The sequence below is a fragment of the Ctenocephalides felis genome, unplaced genomic scaffold (genome assembly GCF_003426905.1).
Source record: "Ctenocephalides felis isolate EL2017-DRISC unplaced genomic scaffold, ASM342690v1 CF-g0.4_SCAFFOLD_01886, whole genome shotgun sequence".
Classification (NCBI taxonomy): Eukaryota; Metazoa; Arthropoda; class Insecta; order Siphonaptera; family Pulicidae; genus Ctenocephalides; species Ctenocephalides felis.
The window spans coordinates 169,282,539-169,304,511 of record NW_020538040.1 but is presented as its reverse complement, the minus strand read 5'-3'; the positions used below and the strand labels follow the sequence as shown (position 1 = coordinate 169,304,511).

The window sequence follows — 21,973 nt, the reverse complement described above, 5'->3', positions numbered from 1 at the left end:
AATTTGTATCCGCACACACACACACGCACACACATACATACATATATATATATATATATATATATACTCGTACACACATATACATCAATTTTTTCTAAGGTACTCCAAAATTTTCAGAAACTTCTGAAAGTAGAGTTATATAAAAATATTCATTTTCGATTTTTTATATTTATATATTGAACATTTCGTAAAACGTGTGATTTTAAATTAATATAAATAATATTTATTTTTAATAAAAGTGATAAAATTTTTGATAATAAGTCTAAGTTTGTAAATCAAGGAGACCAATAAAAAATTAAAATAAAGATAAAAATGTTGGTTCCTGTTTACCTTTATATCAAAACAAATAATTTCTAGCTCGAGTAGAAACAAATATCAGAGCCAAATAATTTTTAAAATTTTTATATGTTTTAGTTATACTACAAAGCTGAATTCCATGCTTTATTATGCTTAATTCATATTGCAAACCTACCTTCTATATTTTATATATTTTCTCTATAAATTCCTTCAAACTTTAACCACTATTTAACTCCAACTTTAATTTAATGCACAAATTCATATTCAATTATGTGATAATAAATGTGTAGTAGCGTTTAGAATATATTCTAGTGCCGATTGATATTTTCCAATTGATCTATTTTGGGTCGACTCACTTATTGAAACTATTAGACTCACACCAATGATATGGAACTTACTGTTTAAGTCTTTGCAAAAGAATATTTTGCAAATTTTATTCTAAAAATACGTTTTTAGAAATTGTTACAAAAGTAAAAATCAGCGCTATATTATAAAATATTGCAATTTAGATATGTGCATGTAATTTTGAGTCAATAAATGATAATAAAGAGCTTATAAATTGTATGGTATCAATTAAATGTAAATCAGTTTTAAATTAATTTCAATAGGATCGATATGTTGATAACGTATGTGTATATGAATATAAGTATGATATAAAAAGAATGTAATAAGTAAAGACAGGGCCGCATTAAAGGGGTATTTATGATAAAAATCACATGCTGAAGAAAAATTGCCACTAAGACAAATCTCAGTTTATCAAGAATTTTATGCACATTTATTCTTTCAATAATTTTTGCGGGTTTCGTATAAATAAAATAAACTATTAGTGGTATGGCATTATGCCTTAAGGCAAATTGCTGAAACTTCCCGTACCTTAATGGAATATTCGAGAAATATAAAATGTTATAAAAAGTAAATAAACAAAACTTAATCAATCGGATTTAAATTGAAGATCATTGTCATTATATGTCTAACTATTGTATAAACTGAATTGCAAAGTAAAAAATTATGTATTTGAAGTATATAAGTGGTGTTCAGAACTTCAGTTAGAATTAGAATTAAAATCCGAATCATTTTTCGATGTTTATTATTTCGTTTTTTGAAAATTAAAAAAAATGGAATAAAAAAAATATTTCCTTAAAAGCAATCGTTTAGTCAACACAAGCTTTTAAGTAATTTAAATCGGATGCTTAGTTCTCTCAAATACTGCCATTATGTGCACATTTATTTCTATATCGGCTGGACCTGCCTTTGTCAAAATCTAATCACCACTTTTTCTCATCACTACGAATCGATTGTTTTTTGGATCATTCAAATCCGTTGATCTGTTCTCTTAAAAACTGATATTTTTAGCACTTTTTGCCCCATATCTCTAAAACCGCTGGGCCTGTCTTTGTCAACAACTAATCAGCACGTCTCCTCATCAATAGAAATCGAATGTTTTTTGAACCAATCAAATCGGATGATTCGTACGACCGAAATCGTCGACAAAAAATTGTCTCCACACACACATTTATTTTTTCTGAGGTTTGCCAAGATGTTCAGCAACCTCTGAAACGTAAAGATATGCAAAAAATTTCATTTTCGATTTTTGGCCCATTACTTTAACTTACCCCATGGGAAGTTTTAATAAATATTTACATACAATCAGTGATTATTGTTTACATTAATAGTTCTGTTAATGAAGTATCGATCTTCTCTAATTCGTTCGAAGAAAGTAATAATTTCATATTTTTGTGGAATTTTCCACCATTGTTTGATAACGTTATCTTTTATGATTCTCTATGAATAAACTTGAAGACATTGTTTGCAGAAAGTTGATTATACAATTTGCGTCACAAATAATAGTTTGACTAAATTTGTCGTTATTAAATTCATAGATAAAGTCTCAAATTAAAACTACCCTTTTGGTAAATGATTGTATTTTTAACTTCCCGTAGGGTAAGTTATTGTAATGGGCCGAAAATCGGAATTGAAAATTTTTACATTTCTCGACGTTTTGAAGGTTTCTGAACGTTTTGGCATACCTCAGAAAAAATGGATGTGTGTGTGTGTGTGTGTGTATGTGTGTGTGTGTGTGTATGTGTGTGTGTGTATGTGTGTGTGTGTATGTATGTATGGATACAAATTTCCAGTCACGTTTTAGGGCGCACGGATCAACCGATTTGAATGGTTCAAAAACATTCGATTCCTATTGATAGGGAAAAGAGCTGATTAGTTTTTGGCAAAGGCAGGTCCAGCCATTTCGGAGATACGGAGCAAAGAGTGCAGAAAATAGAAATCGAATTTTTGAGAGAACGGAGTATTCGATTTGAATCATCTAAAAAACATTCAATTAGTAATGATTGGGAGAAGAGTTTATTAGTTTTTGGCAAAGGCAGGCCCAGCCATTTCGAAGATACGGAGCTAAATATGTAAAAAATGACAGGTTTTGAGAGAACTGAGCATCCGATTTAAATGATTCAAAGAACTTTCTGCTTGTCTTAACAAAATAATTGATTTTGGAAAAAAAAATTTGTCCCAACTTTTTTTTTTTTTTTTTTTTTAGTTTTTTTTGTATATCGAAAATACTTCAGATTTTATTTTTAATTCTGACTATTAGTTCTAATATACTTTATAAATAATTTCAACTCTGCAATTCAGTTTATATAATTCTTATAAATATTAGACAATGTTACAATATTTATAATAATCTATTTGAAAACATTCAGTATTCCTCGAACATTTCGTTACGGTACGGGAAGTTCCAGCAATTTGCCTTAAGGCACGATGCCATAACTGCCTCAAGACAGAATTCCACTTACAGCTAGTTTATTATTTGATTAGATAAGTTATTTATTTTCTGTTGAAGTACGAAGAAGAGGACGTAAATTTTCCAGTGAATGTAAAAATTATCACATTTTGAGACAAACAAATTAAAATAACATATTTTTTTATAAATATATTTTGATAATGCGTACGCAATTTATGACAATATTATACAATGGACACATCCGAAAGTATAATGAATGTATTAAAATATAAATTAAAGTGCGTTTTTACTATTTTTATTTTTTATGTAAAAATATTTAATAAATTATTAAGTATTTTTATAAAGATTATTGTATGTTTGGATTTATGAGCAATAAGTTCTAATATAGTTCTTAACCATACAGTCACTACATAGCCTAAATCGTCCTTTTGACAAAATAATACTTTCACAAACACTTTTCACAAAATTCTTACGAGTCAGTTTTATTCGAAGTGTCGCTGTTCTTACGAATAATATCTACATTGTTCGCCTTTTTTTCTTGGCGCCTAGTATAAGCCAGATCACTTGTTGGAATTGAATTTTTAGTGATAACAATACGAGGTTTTTCTGTCATTGGTACAATTTCTTCGGGATCTTGAACGATTTTATCTGGACTGTTCCAGGATTGTAGATTAGAGTCCGCAAACACCAAATATAAAAGACCACAAACGACCAACATTGCTGTCGCTAGGAGGAAAACTTTCTGCCATTGCTCTATCGTTTGCTAGAGATAGAAGATACACATTTTAATGTTTAAAATTCACAATACAGTTTTGAAGTAGGGGAAAGTCCCCAAGTGGCGGACACCTAAGGTTATTTATAAATAAATCAAAAAATATTTTACGAAATGTTTATTAAATTATGATTTATGTTAGATAACAAAGTTAGAAATCAAACCAAATTAACAAAACCGCAATCTTTGCTAAAAGTAATTAATACTATCAATCAAACTTTGGTATCAAAAAATATGATTTTAAACAGTGGCACCTATTACCGGACATTTCAAAATAACCTGCATTGATCACATATGCAGCCATCTCCACGCTCTGGAATGTCTACATATGTGACTTCGACAAATATTCTTAGATATTGCAAAAAAAAATCACTATTTATCCACCCTTTTGGCTGGGCCACACCGATTCTCTCAGCTGGTGCATTTATAAGTTTTTCATTCTTTGACTAGGAAATACGAAAAATGTGGGTATGTAGTGACCGTTAGCACTCATACAGAATAAAATGAAATAATTGGAATAAATTACGTATATTCTCACAAGAAATATCAATATGTTTACTGTCCGGCACTAAGGGACGGCTTAGTATCCGTTGCTAAGGGACAGACATTTTCGTTCATTTGGTGGCACCTACTAAAATTGATTAAAGATCTAATAATATTCTACCATTTTATGGATAATAATCAAGTACAACTTTTATCTTTGCATACCACTCAAATGCAAATGCATAAATATGCTAGAATTACTTCTATTGATATTTAGGTGACGCCGTGATTTTGCGCCTAAAACAGGAAAGGGAAGCTCTCGCCGTGGCCGTGTGCGTGACAGGCGAGGCTTGGTGCGTGATTCTGTACCTGTGTGCCCTCAGTGCCCCTTTCACTTATATTTTGGAATGAAAAGATTTATACTCGCTTAAATAATACGTGTTAAATAGAGTGTCCGGTCTTTGGTGCCGTCCGGCGTTACGTGACTTCCCCCTAATAATTATATACAAATAGTATTTTTAATATAACAATTATTACTTACGTTTTCAAATGTTAGTATACCAACGATAGCAGGCGAAATAAAACCAGGCATTACAGAAATCATACCACTCAATCCCAGCGTAATACCTGTAGTTAAAATTGTATTTAAATAATAAATTTAGACAATGTCTCTAATATTATGCAATTGGTGTAATTATAGTTAAGTAATTACTGGCATAATTGGGACTCAAATCCACAAAGCTGGCTAATGGCCCAGTTGAAACGGCTCCATTAACTGCAGTCGCCAGAGTCATGAACACAATAGCCGCGATGTGATCATTACCAGAGAATGCTAAACCTGCCATGAAAATGCCTTGTCCTATGCAACCTTTTGTAAAAAAAAAACAAATGAAATGCGTATGTAATCCTTAATTAAAAAATAAATTCCGCGATTTATGCTTACAAACAGCAGTTGCCATTTTTCGTACGTTTGTCCTGGACATTTTATCGGTCCTTAACATATAATCACCGAATAACGAAAAGAAATATGCGAAAACCATTCTCATAATGTGCGGCATACCAGATAACATTCCAGTCTGAAATAAATGTTTTATGAAATTATTCAAAAAAATATGAGGTAAAATTCTTAAATCACAGCATACCATTCGAATATTCCAACCATGAATTTGCTTGAAGTACGTTGGAGCTTGTGTCATTAGTGTAAATATTCCCCAGATACCGCCCCACTGTGCGATTATGTTCATCCATACTGGTCGGGATAAAAGTAGTTCTTTCCATGGTGTTTTCAACTGCAAAATTAGAGATTTTTTTTATTTGAACAGCGATCAGAACTTATGGGTACTATGAGCTGTTGTGATTAATATCTTACAAAAAACTACGTTTGTTTTTATTATAAATGGTAACCCAAACAGTTGTCTCATCTCTATGTGGTGAAGTTTTATTATTACAATTACTGTAATAGTGATGCTTTTAATTGGCGTAGCAATGCCGTATTAAAGCTGTTTTCACTTGGAAACATATTGCTATCTATATTTTCAAGTGAAAATCGTTGTCACTGCTGCCCGACAACAGGATGCTCGAAGTGGGTATCGAACCCGGGACCCCTGATCCAGGCCCAATCGTTCTAGCCACTTACCTACGAGCGAGCCCAAAAATACAGATAATTATAAAATTGTTAAACTTTAAATTTTGGTTATTGTGTGATAAAACTGTTGTGAATATGATGTTCAAATCATATGTTTGAAATGCCTTTCTGCTTCTGAATTATTATACTGAATAATTTATGTATACTGAGCAGTATGTAGCCGCACAAAGTATGCAGAACATTATTCAATAATGAGCATAAATTTGATTTGCATTACATATATTGATTGAAAAGGGTAGAAAACTAGTGGTGCATGGCATCGTGCCTTAAAGCAAATAGCTGGAACTTCCGGTAAAGATTTTTTTTTTTTTTCAAATCTATTTTTTTTTTGAAAAATTTAAAAAAATGAGGCTTTTGAAATTAAAAAAATGAATTTTTGGAAAAACTTGTTTTTTTTTAAAAAACTCATAATTCTCTTTATACTTTTTTCAGAAGAAACATCAAAGCGCATAAGCGCCGCATCGCAGTCTTATGGATAAACATTGGTATGGAACCCATATAAATGTAAACATAATGCAAACTTATTATTAAAATATCTCATAATTTGTTGTGCATATGTCTAATGATCATTTTTACTTGCCCGCTAAATGGCATTTTTTTACTTTTTTCACTCGATCTTGGAAACCGCTAGACCTGCCTTTGCAAAAATTTAAATGGTACTTTATTTTGTCAAGACAAATAAAATGTTTTTTGAATTATTTAAATCGTACGCTGCGTTATCTCAAAAACTCAAATACCATTTTTGGCACTTTTTGCCCCATATCTTCGAAACGGCTAGACCTGCCTTTGCTAAAAACCAATCAACACGCCTCCTTATCAAGAGGAATCGAATGTTTTTTGAATCATTTGAATCTGTTGATCCGTGTTCCCGAAATCGCCGACGAAAAATTGTATCCGCACATACATACACACGCACACACACACACACACTCATACATACATCCATTTTTTCTAAGGTAGGCCGAAATTTTCAGAAACCTCTCAAACGTAAAAATATATAAAAATTTTCATTTTTGATTTTTTTGTGATTACTATAACTTAACCTACGGGAAGTTAATAAAAGCTAAAAACGAAAAGAAAATTTATATGTTTCTTTTCGTTTTACCTAATATTTTAACTATATATAGTTATTATATTATATTAGAATACACATATGTATTCAAAATACTATGCTTTGATGGTTTTTGTAGCAAAAATGTGTCTGTTTTCGCATTTTTGCAGTTTCTTGGTCGATTCATCATTATGTAGTTCTTTAAGTTTTGATATTTTTCTACAAGAATATAATTTTGAAACTACTATATTTAATGTGTAGTTTTAAACGTGTGTCAATTATATTGAATAATTAAAATTAAGTATATTTGTACATGTTGATTGCTGATAAATCATTTTCTTTTACAATTCATCTAAAGAAGTTCTGAACTATTGGCCAGATTTTTGCTAAATTAGCAATAATTTTACTATATTATATAATACTAATTCCTCACTGGTTTTTTAGTGATTGATTCTCCCAAGCTCTTCTCTATGCATTCCTTCTCTTCCAACCCGATGCGTGGATGTTGAGCTGGTGAATCGAAAATCAGAAGCCACCAGCAAATGAACCAGAATGTCCCAATCATTCCTGTGACATAGAATACTCCTTCCCAGTTCCACCAGGATATGATGTATCCGCACAAGGGAAATGTCAGAGCAGCTCCGACAGAACTTCCTATAATTGTGTTATTCAGATTTAGAATACATGTTGAATAATATAGTTAAATAAATGTTTGTAGAACATACATTTAAGAAAACTAATCTGTGCAAACAAATGGCAAAAAAATAGAAAATTGAGATATTTTCTTCTGGAAAATATAATAAATTTTTGAAATCAACTGTCAAGCTTTAAACTACAAGTGATTTTTTTTTAAATTTATTAATTATATCAATCAATTATTTAATTTTACTGGTTTTCTTAAATTTGAAAATCTCCGTACTTTTTCCACAAAGTTTGCAGAATAATTTCAACAGCAATTACGTAGTACATATTTTTTAAATTGCTGACCTAAGTAAGCTGTCACGAATTTGCTTCTTTCATTTGGAGGTATCCATAGTGCGGTCATATTGTGCATTGATGGCCAAGCAAAACCCTAAAAGCATAATAATTATACATATTTTCTAATGGAACTTGAAATACTACCAATGGGTAGTATTTTAAAATCTTATTTAATATCTTAGTCACAAAAATTACTGCCTTTACAGGCAGTTGTAGTTTGACGAAAATAAAAAAAATCTAATGGTTTGCATTTATATATGCTTATTTGCAGCAATTTTTTTTCTACATTAACATGAAATTCAAGAGGTTTAATATAAAACTACTAAATTTAATATTTAAAATTAGTAGTAACGTCTCCAGTTAAATGCAGTTAAATATATAAAATGAAAACAATCTTATAACAACAACAAATTCATAACAAGAATTTGTAGATGTATTATAATGGATTTTTCCTATATCAAATTATCTTTTTTTAAATTATTCACATCAGCAATTATGTACTTCAAATATACTTACGCAAACAATGCCCTGAATTACTCGGAGGAATATAAGTGCTTGATAATTCATATACGCCGATAGTGGCGTGATGAAGCAAAATAAGCAACCTAGAAAATTCGACAAACCAAACACCAGTTTAGTACCATATTTTCTAGCCAAAATTCCTCCTGGTACTTGAGTGATCCAGTGGAGCCAGAAAAATGCCCCTAAAATTAACCCTTGCTGGTATTCGTCCCAGATGAAACCATCTTCCTAAAGAGGAAATAATTATGCAAATTATATTTATATTGTATGTAATGAAAAATAATCAGAGTCATAAAACTTTTATAACAAGAACTTTATATTGTCCAAAGGTGAAAATAAATAATATCCTATTCCTACCAAAGAATGACCAAGTCAAGTATCTTGGAATTCATCTTTAAAAAGGACTGAATTGAAATATACATATAAGGATGAAACGCAAACTGCTCTATAAAAAATTTAAGTGCTTTTTTGATTACTTGGCAAAAATTCCTATGACGATAAAATATTAATATATAAGACAATAATTACCCCATTTGGACGTTTGTGATAGAACTATGGGCAAGCTCTAGAAAGTTAAAAATAACTAGTGGTGTATGGCATCGTGCCTTAGGGCAAATTGATGGAACTTTTTGTACCAAAAATTAAATTTTTAAAGAAAGATTAAATATGATTTAATCCTTGAAAAAAAAATAGATTTTTGAAAATTTTAAATTTTTGAAAAAAAATTACTTTTTTGGAAAAAAAACTTTTGGAAAAAATTGTTTTCTTTAGTTTGAAATATTTTGGAAATTTTGAACTTTTTTTTAAAGCAATCGCACTGCTTTAGCTGCATAGAGACGCAATATCGAAACGCGTAAACGCCGCGTCGCCGTCTAACAGACAAACGATGTTACAGAACCCATAAAAATGTAAACAAAATGTAAATTATTTAAATCTCCATAAAATATCTGATAATTTGATGTGCATATGTCTAATGATTATTTTTGACTGCCAAATGGCATTTTTTTTACTTTTTTTACTAGATCTCCGAAACCGTTAGATCTGCCTTCCCAAAAATTTAATCAGTTCTTTATCTTGGCAACACAAGTAAAATGTTTTTTTGAATTACCGTGCCGTTTTTGGCACTTTTTGTCCCGTATCTTCAAAATGGCTAGACCTGCCTTTGCCAAAAACTAATCAGCACGTCTCCTTATCAATAGGAATCGAATGTTTTTTTAATAATTGAAATCGGTTGAAACGTGTTCCCGAAATCGTCGACGAAAATTTGTATCCGCACACATACACACACATACACAAACACATACATACATCCATTTTTTCTAAGGTATACCAAAATGTTCAGAAACCTTTGAAACGTAAAGATATATAAAAATTTTCATTTTCGATTTTTTTGCAATGACTATAACTAATCATATGGGAAGTTAATTAATGGAAAATAAGAATAAATGAAACCGAATCCTCTCATATTACCTCACCAAATCCACTCATATTAATTTTATAATAGAAATTCAAGACTGTCAAGACAAGAAAATGTCCAAGGGTGAAAATAAATATCTATTATAGAGATACCAATGAATAACAAAATCAAGTCTCTAGGAAGACTAAATTGTACTATACATATGAAGATAAAATGCTAGCAGATCAATAAAAAATTCAAAGTGCTGTAATGGTTACTAAGCTTAAATTCGAATTTAATTACCCCATTTGGACGTAATGGATAGAACTATGGGCTTGAAAGTTATACATAATATAATAATTCAAAGAAAGCAATCTGAAATATTACACTACAAAAGGACCTGCAAATTAAAACAATTAATGAACTCGTCATGAAACATGTCAATAAACATCACGAGAAGCTATCAGGTCACCAACATCAATACACTCAAAGTCAAGAACTAATACAAATTTTCACGATTTAATACAAATTTTCAAAAATAATACTAGAAAACAATAATGTTTCATTCTTAGCATCGACTATCTTGGATTGGCTTTTATTTAATAGAGATCTTTCTCAGATTGAGCAAAATTCAATCAGTTAATAGATACAAAGATAGGAATACAGAAAATCTTTGCTCCTGATATCTATAACTCCCATATTACGCACATGAGAAGACGTAATCAAATTTCAAAATGACTCAAATTAAAGATAGGAAAGTAGAGTGAACCAGCTTCATTTCCAATCAAATATGATTTCATAATTACATTTCTTCTAATTTAAAATTTGACGTGATATCCATTAAATGTTCTACGCATAATCACAATTACCAATTAATTTTAATCTCTAAGAATGTAAACAAGTGTTCGATTGTTTGTTTATGATAACCGAGCAATGCACATGACAAGAGTATTACGCCGATATTTACTAACTAAAACATCATCTTTTGAATTTTGCTTTGAAATTTTTAAATCCATGTGATGAAAAATAAATATTAACAAACGTTTTGCCACGATGTTGATATAGATTATTGATATATAATAGGACTACACTACACCGTCACGTTTACTAGAAAATATCAGATAAAATATATAATTGGCAATAATTAGCAACTTGTACTACTACTGACTGTCTTTAAATTGCTCACAATTTACATAAATATAGATTGAGATTTTACATAATAGGTGGAAAACAATTTTTTTAATGATTATTTTATAATTTGGGTGTTCATAAGCGGGGTGTTTTTGAATTCCATATTTTGGTCGAAAAGAAGTTTATGAATATACGTTAATAAAATAGCATTTTCACATTTTTTATGTAAATATATGTATTTTTATTATCAAAACATATTATAGGTTGACAACAAAGTAATTGAGTAATTACTTAAATTGAGGAATTGAGTTTTTTTTAGAAAATCAAAGACAAGATTCTGATCGAACTTAAAAACTTTATTCTGAAATGTATTGTCCTTTTTGATTGATGACCTTTCATTTAGGCAACGTCATAATCCCACGTTCATAAAAACTTCCTGATTATTATTAGCAAAAATAATCATTATTAAAATTTTTACCATTCAAAGAAAAATAATTGATTTCGTTCTGAATATAACATTAATTTTTCAGTTGCTTTTAAAATAGAGATGATTGAACTAGACTTAATAATTTAAACGTTATTAACAAAAAATCATTATTGAAATTCTTACCATTCATAGAATTTTGCAGAAACTGAAGTTGTTTTAAATATGACATTAATTTTTCAGTCGCTTTCAAAATAGAGATGAGTTAACTGAATTTAATTAGTTAGACGTTATTAGCAAAAAATATTATCAAAATTTTTACAATTTAAAGAATATTGAAGAAATTGATTTCTTGCTTTGCTTCCAAAATATAATGGATTGACTTGACTTAATTAGTTAGACGTTATCAGCAAAAAGCATTATCATTATTGAAATTTTTACCATTCAAAGAATTTTGTCACTAGTGGGATGCATGGCATCGTGCTTTAAGGCAAATTGCTGGAACTTCCCGTACCATAATTAAAAATCTTGGTACGCAACCCAAAAAAAAAATTACACAAAATGTGTACACATTATTAAAATCTCTATAAAATATCTGATAATTTGATGTGCATATGTCTAATAAACATTTTTGACCGCCAAATCCCATTTTTTAAACTTATTTTTATTGAGAGTCCATAACTGCTGAACCTGCTTTTCCAAAAATTTAATCAGTTCTTCATCTTATCAATACAAGTAAAATGTTTTTTGAATTATTAAAATCGGACGCTCCGTTCTCTTGAAAACTGAATTTTTGGTACTTTTTGTCCCGTATCTTCGGAACGGATAGACTTGCCTTTGCAAAAAACTAATCAGCACGTTTCCTTATCAATACGAATCGAATGTTTTTTAAATCATTCAAATCGGTTGATTGGTGTTCCCGAAATCGTCGACGAAAATTTGTATCCGCACACACACACACATACATCCATTTTTTCCAAGGTATGCCAAAATGTTCAAGATATATGTATGTATATATATGTAAAGATATATAAAAATTTTAATTTTCGATTTTTTTGCGATTACTATAACTTACCCTACGGAAAGTTAAAAATTGATTTTGTTTCAAATATAACACTAATTTTTCATTAAATAGAGATGAGTTAACTAGATTTAATTAGTTTTTTTTTTTTTTTTTTTTAATTTTATTTGGCCTCGCTTACTCTGAGCATTTAGCCACCTACAACATGTTTATTTAGTTACATTCTAATTTTTATATCATTATTCAATCTATTTATGTATCCTATTCTATATTCTTCTAAATTTTCTTCTTAGTTTCTTCAATTCTTGCTCTTTTTTCAAATTTCTAATTCTATTTAACTTTCAGCTTCATTCATTTTTTTTTCATTCTTCTTTCAAGTTCCGATATTCCTTTTCTTACTTTTAATTCAATTCAACTCTTCGAATTTTGTTATTCCTATTTTTCTTAATTTTTATTCAAATTCTATTTAAGAAATACAATTTTTATTTGATTTCAAATTAACTATACATATTACTTTTTAACAAATTCTATGTTATTGACAGGATTTGATCCGAAGACCCCTGTCGTGTGAATCGAACACGCTACCAAAGAGCTATGCTCGCCACATTTAATTAGTTAATCGTCATTAACAAAAAACATCATCACTCTTGAAATTTTTACCATTCAAAGAATTTAGCAAAAATTGATTCCGTTCTTTTAAAATAGAGATGAGTTAACTAGATTTAATTAGTTAGACGTTATTAGCTAAAAACATCATCATTATTGAAATATTTACCATTCAAAGAATTTTGCAAAAATTGATTTCGTTCTGAATATGTCATTAATTTTTCAGTCGCTTTCAAATAGAAATGAGTTAACTAGATTTACTTACTTAGACGCAAATAATTAAGACTATTTTATTAAAATCAATAAACAAAAATTTACTTATAGAAAATTGCAAATGATTCAAAAATTAGTTTCACTTACCTCCTGATAGATCTCGCTTGGTCCAGGCGCTTGGGTGCTGGATGAACTTTCCGAAACATTTTCCGCCCCAGAATCCAAAACTAATTGCAATTTTTCGTTAATTGTTTCGTTAACCACAATTAAAGATCGATGCCTGACCATAGACACTATTGCTATGTTTAAATTAATTCTTATCATATAGTTAACGGCGAATCCGCAGAACACCATACACCACAGCACTTGTCTTGCACTAAATATCGTGCTGCCTAAAAAATATTTAATTAAAATTATAATAAAACATAGAAACTAGCTGTAAGTGGAATTCTGTCTTAAGGCAATTAAGGCATCGTGCCTTAAGGCAAATTGCTGGAACTTCCCGTACCAAAAATTATTTTTTTAAAAACGATTAACATTTTTGAAAAAAATTTACTTCAAAAAAATAAGATTTTTGACAAACAATTAGACAAAAAATTACTTTTTTTTGAAAAAAAAATTTTTTTTTAATTTTTTTTTTTTAATTTTTTTTTTTGAAAAAAAATGTTTTCTTTATTTTGACATATTTTGAAAGATCTAAACTTTTTTTCAAAGCAATCGTACTGCTTTAACTGCATAAAGACGAAATATCAAACCGCGTAAGCTCCGCGTCGACGTCTAACGCGTAAACATTGGTACGGAACCCATAGGAATGTAAACCAAAATTATACTTATTGTTAAAATCTCTATAAAATATCTGATAATTTGATGTGCATATGTCTAATGATCATTTTTGACCGCCAAATGGCATTTTTTTTTACTTTTTTCATTAGATCTCCGAAACCGCTAGACCTGCCTTTATGAAAATTTGATCGGTATTTCACCTTGTCAATACAAGTAAAATGTTTTTTGAATTATTAAAATCGGACGCTCCGTTCTCTTAAAAACTGAGTTACCGTTTTCGGCACTTTTTGCCCCGTATCTTCGGAACGGCTAGACCTGACTTCGCCAAAAACTAATCAGCACGTCTCCTTATCAATACGAATCGAATGTTTTTTGAATTATTCAAATCGGTTGATCGGTGTTCCCGAAATCGTCGACGAAAATTTGTATCCGCACATACATACACACACGCACACACACACACACACACACACACACACACACACACACACACACACACACACACACATACATCCATTTTTTCTAAGGTATGCCAAAATATTCAGAAACCTTTGAAACGTCGAGAAATGCAAAAATTTTCATTTTCGATTTTTTTGCGATTACTATAACTTACCCTACGGGAAGTTAAAAATTGTTTTAGTAAAATCTCATACGAGATATATAGCAATACAGCATATTGTTCAACTTTTGGTGACAATGTGAAAAATTATAATTTTCTGAATGTACAACGCGAATATAGTTTTTTTTCATTTTTAGTTTCCACTTTGGTTATTAACTTTAACTTGAGTTATTGCTTGAGCTGCCATAAACATATCCAAAATTTTTATACTAAATTTTATAAGTGATCCAAGTGCAATGAAAAAATCTTATTAAATATTTTAAATCATAGGAATTTTATTATTATCTGAAGAATGATAAATTTCATATTTTATACATTGTTAACATGTTTCCAAATCTATGCATGTTTTTATTAATTCCATCGGTATGGTCATAAAAATCAAATGGGCATTCTTAAATACAATAAATATTCGGCGATAAAATTGTCAAAACACCTGTTATAAGACCGATATTGAATCTGTTTTATCTCTGAAGCTTAGCAAATAATCAATGTAAAATTGCCTTTTCAATTTAACTTAATCCCAAAATCGTACGATAAAAGTAACAAAAAGGTAATTCATAAATACACCAATATTAATAGCCTTTATGTAATAAATTTTTAAATTTTTCCGAAACGAGTTAAGCAAACAGAATAAAGCATATAAATAAAAATTGTAATCTTTATATTTGCGCAAGAATCTGATTACAAAGAACTTCTCGTTTGTTTAATAGCTCAGTAAAAAAAACATAACTTTGAAGTGAAAATCCCATTAATTAATTGATAAGAGTATAATAGCAGTTATTCATCTCGAAGAGCAAATGTAATAAGAAAATATAATTATAGATATCAGCTATTACCATTAAGATCAAATGGACTAAGGAAATGCTAAGTGCGCATTATTATTGTGAATATTTATTATGTATCTAATAATAAACATATTAGTTGCAAAAAAATGATTACTGCTTAACCGGAATACTCTGAATTCATTGTATTTGCAGAGATATATCATATGAAAACGTCATAATAAATTATTAATTATACTCGAACAAATAATATGTATGCAAGTATAAGATAATATTTAATTGCAATGATTAACTAATTACTTATATGCATTATATACATACATATATGCATATGTACATTCAATCATTTTTGCGTTTGTCTATAGAAATGTAAATGCATTAATATCCAGGGATTGGTACTATTGCAAAATTATAAAAAAAATCAATATTGTTTCAATAAATTATATATGTATTATATATATATATATATATATATATATATATATATATATATATATATATCTGAACTAGTGGCCTCTTTTTTCTTCAAAAACAATTTATTTATTTAAAAAAAAATGTCTATTCGACGTTCCGGAGATGAGGGATGTCTCCTTCTTCAGGAACTGTTATTGACAATACATAAAATAATATCATGCATTAATACATTTACTTAATTATTAAAAACTTGAAGTGAGCTTTTTCGATTTTATAATAATTAAATTAACAAACAAAATAACGAATATAGTAATAAAATAATAATAATAATAATAATTAAATTGGGTATCCTAAATTAGTTCCTGAAGAAATGTCTCTATATCCATCATTTTCAAACTCTGTTGTCTATAGCCAGAATTAATGAATTTTTAAAGAAACTCACATTTTTATTGATTATTAGATTCTGTTAATACGTAAATTAATATCAATTTCAGAATTATGCAACATTTTATATTCACAAAATTATTCAAAAAATATATATATTTTTTTCAACATTTTATTGAATAATGAAAAACATTACTAATGGTGTATGGCATCATGCCTTAAGGCAAATTGCTGGAACTTTCCATAATGAAATACGGGAACGAAGAACATGTTCTCACATTTTTAAGAATTATATAAACTAAATTGCAAATTAAAATCCGAATTATTTTCGATATTCAAAAAAAAATTTTTTTGAGAATTAAAAAAAAAACGAAACAAAAAAAATTTCTTTTCCCAAAAATAATCGTTTCTTCAATACAAGCAAAATGTTTTTTGAATCATTCAAATCGGATACTTTGTTCTCTTATAAAACTACCATTTTTTGCACATTTAGCTCCATATCTCTGAAACGGCTGGACCGACCTTTGCCAAAAATTAATCAGCACGTCTCCCTATCAATAGGAATTGCTTTTTGAATCTTTGAATTTAAATCGATTGATCCGTACGCCCACAATTGTGGACGAAAAATAGTATCCACACATATACACACACATCTATTTTTTCTGAGGTATGCGAAAATGCTTAGAAACCTCTGAAACGTAAAAATTAGCAAAAATTTCAATTTCGACTTGTGGACGATTACAATAACTTATCCTACGGAAAGTTAAAGATATAAATTTTTAGGTTTCTTTATTTTCTTGTTAGTAATCAAAGGTTTTATATCAATTTTCATTCAAATTTATTATTGTTGCTTCTCATTAATTTTTCTATGTATGCATCTTGAGTGCAGAATATAAAAGTTAGTGTATGAAAAACAGTGTTCTTTTTCGTACCCAAATTTTAAAGGTTACAATCAAATAGAAATCCTTCGCTTTTATAATAAATATTTTTGAAAATTGTTAAATTTTAGATTTCTCAGTTCGTTTAGTTGTAAAACCTTTCAGCCGACAGGGCACATAAAAACTTATTCGTTCTCGTGATACTGAACTTTCGTAAAATAGATAAAATTTTTAAATTTTATTTTCGAAAATATACAAAACTTTAGCTTCCACAATTTCTAAAAAAGGTCTTAAATTGTCAACTATTCTTAATCTTCGACCTTTAATTTCACCTTTATGCGAAAACACTTCCTATTATGAGTCAAACCTCACGTACGTTTCTGTAATACCGCATTATTCATTGATTTTTTTTATTATCATTAGAAGATTAACATTTTATCATGTTTAAATTTTAATGCCACTATGAAGTAACATAAAAATTTGATAATTGAATGCTCGTATTGTCGCTCAAAAGGCAACAGTTGGAGCTCAAGATATAAAAGATTTATTTATTGGTTGACAAGGTGACGTGTATTATAATAAATGCCATGTACACTTTTGATCTATTTAGATTATCCGCCTTTGACTGTTGCTATTCTAGGTAATTGAATTAAGTTATCTTGCATTTGGTTTTATTTAGCCAAAATGATAGATTATGCATTAATCTAATAGTGCCCACCAATTTATAGATTTTCAAATCTAAGTCGTTGCATGTATAATTTATTAAAAATAGTAGTGCATTTAATTTAAAACTTTTCTTCTGATTGGGATGCATTTGAAAAATGGTTGGTTTTTTAAAAAAATATATCAGATATGATATACGCGTAAATCTATACGAGTACTGTATACTATTTTTTATTATGCTCTGTAAAAGTTATATTAAGCTAAGCTTTCGTCTACGAGCAAATAATCTGTCGAATACGAGCAAATGAAAAGAGCATAGACATTTATCTAATAATATTTAGCCATACTTTCTAAATACAGTAAATAATAATGGATATTAGGGCTGGTCCTAAGCTGAGTTTCAGCGATTTGGGGAAGAATAATGTGAGAGATTTTCCAAATAAAAAACATTAATATTTGGAAAATCTCTCATAGTATTCTTCCCTAAATCACTAAAAATCAGCTTAGGACCAGCCCTAATATCCATTATTATTTATTGTATTTTCAAAAAGTTAAATTGAGTTAAATTTTCATGTCAGATCAGAAAACGATTTGCTTGAAATTTATTTGAATTTTATTTATATTTATTGCTATTACAAATTACGCAGTAAAGTTAGCAAAAAACTTTTAAACATATTTTCTAATATAATAATACTTCAATAATTTTTACTTTTACAAAACTTTCAATTTTTCTTCGTTCTGATGAAATAACTTAAATTGACATAATTTAAATTGGCAAAAATTATGATTTATTTGATAACTAAACTCGTATTCATAATGTTTTATTTTAAGAAAAAAAGGTAGGAAAGCATTAACTTTTTACTTTATATATCATATAGTAAATATTGATGTATTTACTATATTTTATATGAAATAAAAATATATGTAAACATGTTACAAGAATAAAGTATTATAGGAATATCACCTAAAAGCTCGATAAACGAACAAATACAATAATATAATGATAATAAATAGCAGAATAAAAATCCATAGTATAAAACATAAGAATTGACTTTAATATGTCTGAATTCCATAAATAATTGATTTTTTTTATAAGTAAACACTGATTTAAATCGACTATATACGTACTTAGCTGCTATAATATGCTAAATGCATTGACATAATAATTAGATAAACTTCAATTTTTAAATATAAAATTTAAAATTATTAAAATTTTTAACAAAATAATGGACAAGAAAATAATGTCATTTTCTCTATAAGAAAGCACTGATTTAAACCTACACATACATAGCTGTATTGACATAATAAATAAAAAGATTTTAATTTTTATATATAAGATTGAAAATTGTTGAAATTCTATAAAAAATAATGGAAAAAGAAGCACTAAGTCCTAGATTCTGAAAAATAATTTAGGTTTATGGAATCCAGATAAAATAAAACGTGTAAATCCATTCTAAATTTTAAAGAATCTCTAAATAAAAATTCTTAACAAACATGGCAAAACAAGTAACTAATATTCTTTTTGAAAAAAGTGGTGTACAAACATTTAAATATAATATTTTCAAAAGTTGTTAATCTAGAAGCAATTGAATAGCAATAGCATCCAATTCGAAAGCAACATTAAAATTTAAAAATCTGACTTTTTTCCGTAAAAGGAAGCTTGAGCAAGTATATTTCTAAATATGTAAAAAATTTTTACTTTCTTGATCAGATTTTTTCAAGTTAATAAAAAATAATCACCGATTATATGCCAATGTAGAGTATCTATATAAATAAGTGTGAGTTTCATCTGCGTGTGTTTCTATTTGAACAAGAGCCTGATAATGTCTTCAGTTGGTGTAAACATATCATATTAGTATAGCTGTGAATTTAAGCCCTAGTATTAATTATAATTGTGTTCCATAAATAAGTCGTAATATGTAAAATTCGAATTTGATAATATTTGCTTTTGAATTCATTATTTTTCAAGACCATTATTAATAAGGACTTATGCTAATTAGTGAGCTGTATGAATAATATTAAGATATTTGGAATACTTTTTTGCATTTTAAAAACTTTTTATAATAGAAATAGGCTAATTTCAGTTGTAGTTTCCAATACGTGCTTGCAAATTATGGCATGAATCTGTTGACAGTTTGTTTTTACGCGAAAATAGAAATTTGTTGTCTTAAAAATACTTTTTTTTAAATTGTAATTATGATATTTAAATATAAATTCTAATTGTGGTATTTTAAACTTAATTTATTGAAAAATGTTATCAGAATGGAATCAACAAAAATTCCGCTATTGGAAACCTTTAATAATTGTGGTTAAATTGAGACCTTACTTGATAAAAACTATTCATAAAATAATGTTAAATAATTAAATTAAAAAAAATTAATTCAGACATAATTTAGTGCATTAATAAAAGGTGAACCACTGGGTTTTCCTTTTAAAATTTTATGTTATTTGTCAAACTAATTACTCAATGTCTTTCTATTTAGACAGATTGTAATTATAAGAAAATAAAAAAAAAATAATAATAATAATAATTTAAAATGTACAATATTTCAAGCACTTGAATCAAATTTAAACAAATACATTTAATTAGTAACACTCTTTATTTTTTTTACTAGAAAATGAATTTTTCTCATATAGCAATGATGCTTGATCAAATGCCTTTGAAGGATTCATATCACCATGCAAAAAAAAAACTATAAATAAAATAAAAATAAAATGAAATTATATTAATGAAAAAATAGTTATATTTAATATAATGTGATTTTGTATAAATATTATAATTTACTGAAAAAACAACCATAACATAGAGTAGCACTAAGATGGTGTAGATACGTTAAGTTGAAATGAAGCCTTAGCTTTCTTTTGCACGCCACGTTTTAAATTTTTCAATATAAATTTATTAAATATTAATAAATACCTGCTCCCATTGTTTCTGAAGATTCTCGATAACTTATTATTCACAAAAACTTAAAATATTCTACCGATGCATATTTCTTTATGACTAGAACATCACTGATCCACCAAGACCACAGTACAGTTCGTGAATATGGTCCGCATCATAGCCGCGACACCGTTTTCTGATAAAATTTACTATTTTCGGTTAGCGTCACTTAAAGGAATATATATGGTTTGTTTACAAGCGATTTATCTACCAACAATTCAATCATAATATAATCACAATCATCGTCGTGCATTTGCTTCATATAAGTTATTTAAAGACGTCTCGACAACACCGGCTTACACATTATCAGACGACTGACAAACATTTTCAAATCCAATAATCAGAACTATCACCGGCACCGGCTCATATCTGTAATGAGAGATATTAATGATTACAAAATAAATAGTAATTTTCAAAAATTTATTCCTGGTGTTATAAAATATTTACCTCAATTGGATAGAAATCAAAGTATTACATTTCCAATAACTTTTTAGGATTTCTGGTATGTGGCATATTTTGCATATACATAATAAAACTAGTGGGGCGCATGGCATCGTGCCTTAAGGCAAATTGCTGGAACTTTCCGTACTAAAAATTATTTTTTTAAAAAGATTAACATTTTTGAAAAAAAATTACTCTGAAAAAATTAGATTTTTGAGAAACTATAAATTTTTGACAAAAATTTACTTTTTTTTAAACAAAAAACGATTTTTTGAAGAAAAATTTATTTTGAAATATTTTGGAAATTCTGAACTTTTTTTGCATAGAGACAAAAGCATATTTGCTTTAACTGCATAGAGACAAAATATCGAAGCGCGTAAGTGTGCATATGTCTAATGATCACTTTTGACCGCCATATGGCATTTATTTTTACTTTTTTTACTAGATCTCCGAAAGCGCTAGACGTGCCTTCGTGAAAATTTGATCAATTCTTCATCTTGTCAATACAAGTAAAATGTTTTGTTTTTACTTGTATTGACTATTATTATTAAATTATTAAAATCGGACGCTCCGTTCTCTTAAAAACCGAGTTACCATTTTTGGCACTTTTTGCCCCGTATCTTTGGAACGGCTAGACCTGCCTTTGCCAAAAACTAATCAGCACGTCTCCTTATCAATTTGAATCGAATGTTTTTTTGAATTATTCAAATCGGTTGATCCGTGTTCCCGAAATCGTCGACGAAAATTTGTATCCGCACACGCATATACGAGTATATA

At 28.4% G+C, this 21,973-nt stretch overlaps 1 protein-coding gene across 1 annotated transcript; it reads right to left on the bottom strand.

The window, feature by feature from the left end:
* Positions 1-3,263: 3,263 nt before the first annotated feature.
* On the bottom strand, positions 3,264-20,845 carry LOC113378546 (sialin-like). The gene is made up of 10 exons (XM_026619094.1): positions 20,732-20,845; positions 13,439-13,683; positions 8,495-8,728; positions 7,988-8,072; positions 7,434-7,654; positions 5,447-5,593; positions 5,248-5,380; positions 5,017-5,172; positions 4,846-4,931; positions 3,264-3,812 (listed from the first exon to the last, which is right to left on the bottom strand). The coding sequence occupies exons 1-10, from the start codon at positions 20,739-20,741 to the stop codon at positions 3,519-3,521; spliced, it is 1,611 nt and encodes a 536-aa protein (XP_026474879.1). The 5' UTR covers positions 20,742-20,845; the 3' UTR covers positions 3,264-3,518.
* Positions 20,846-21,973: the final 1,128 nt, after the last annotated feature.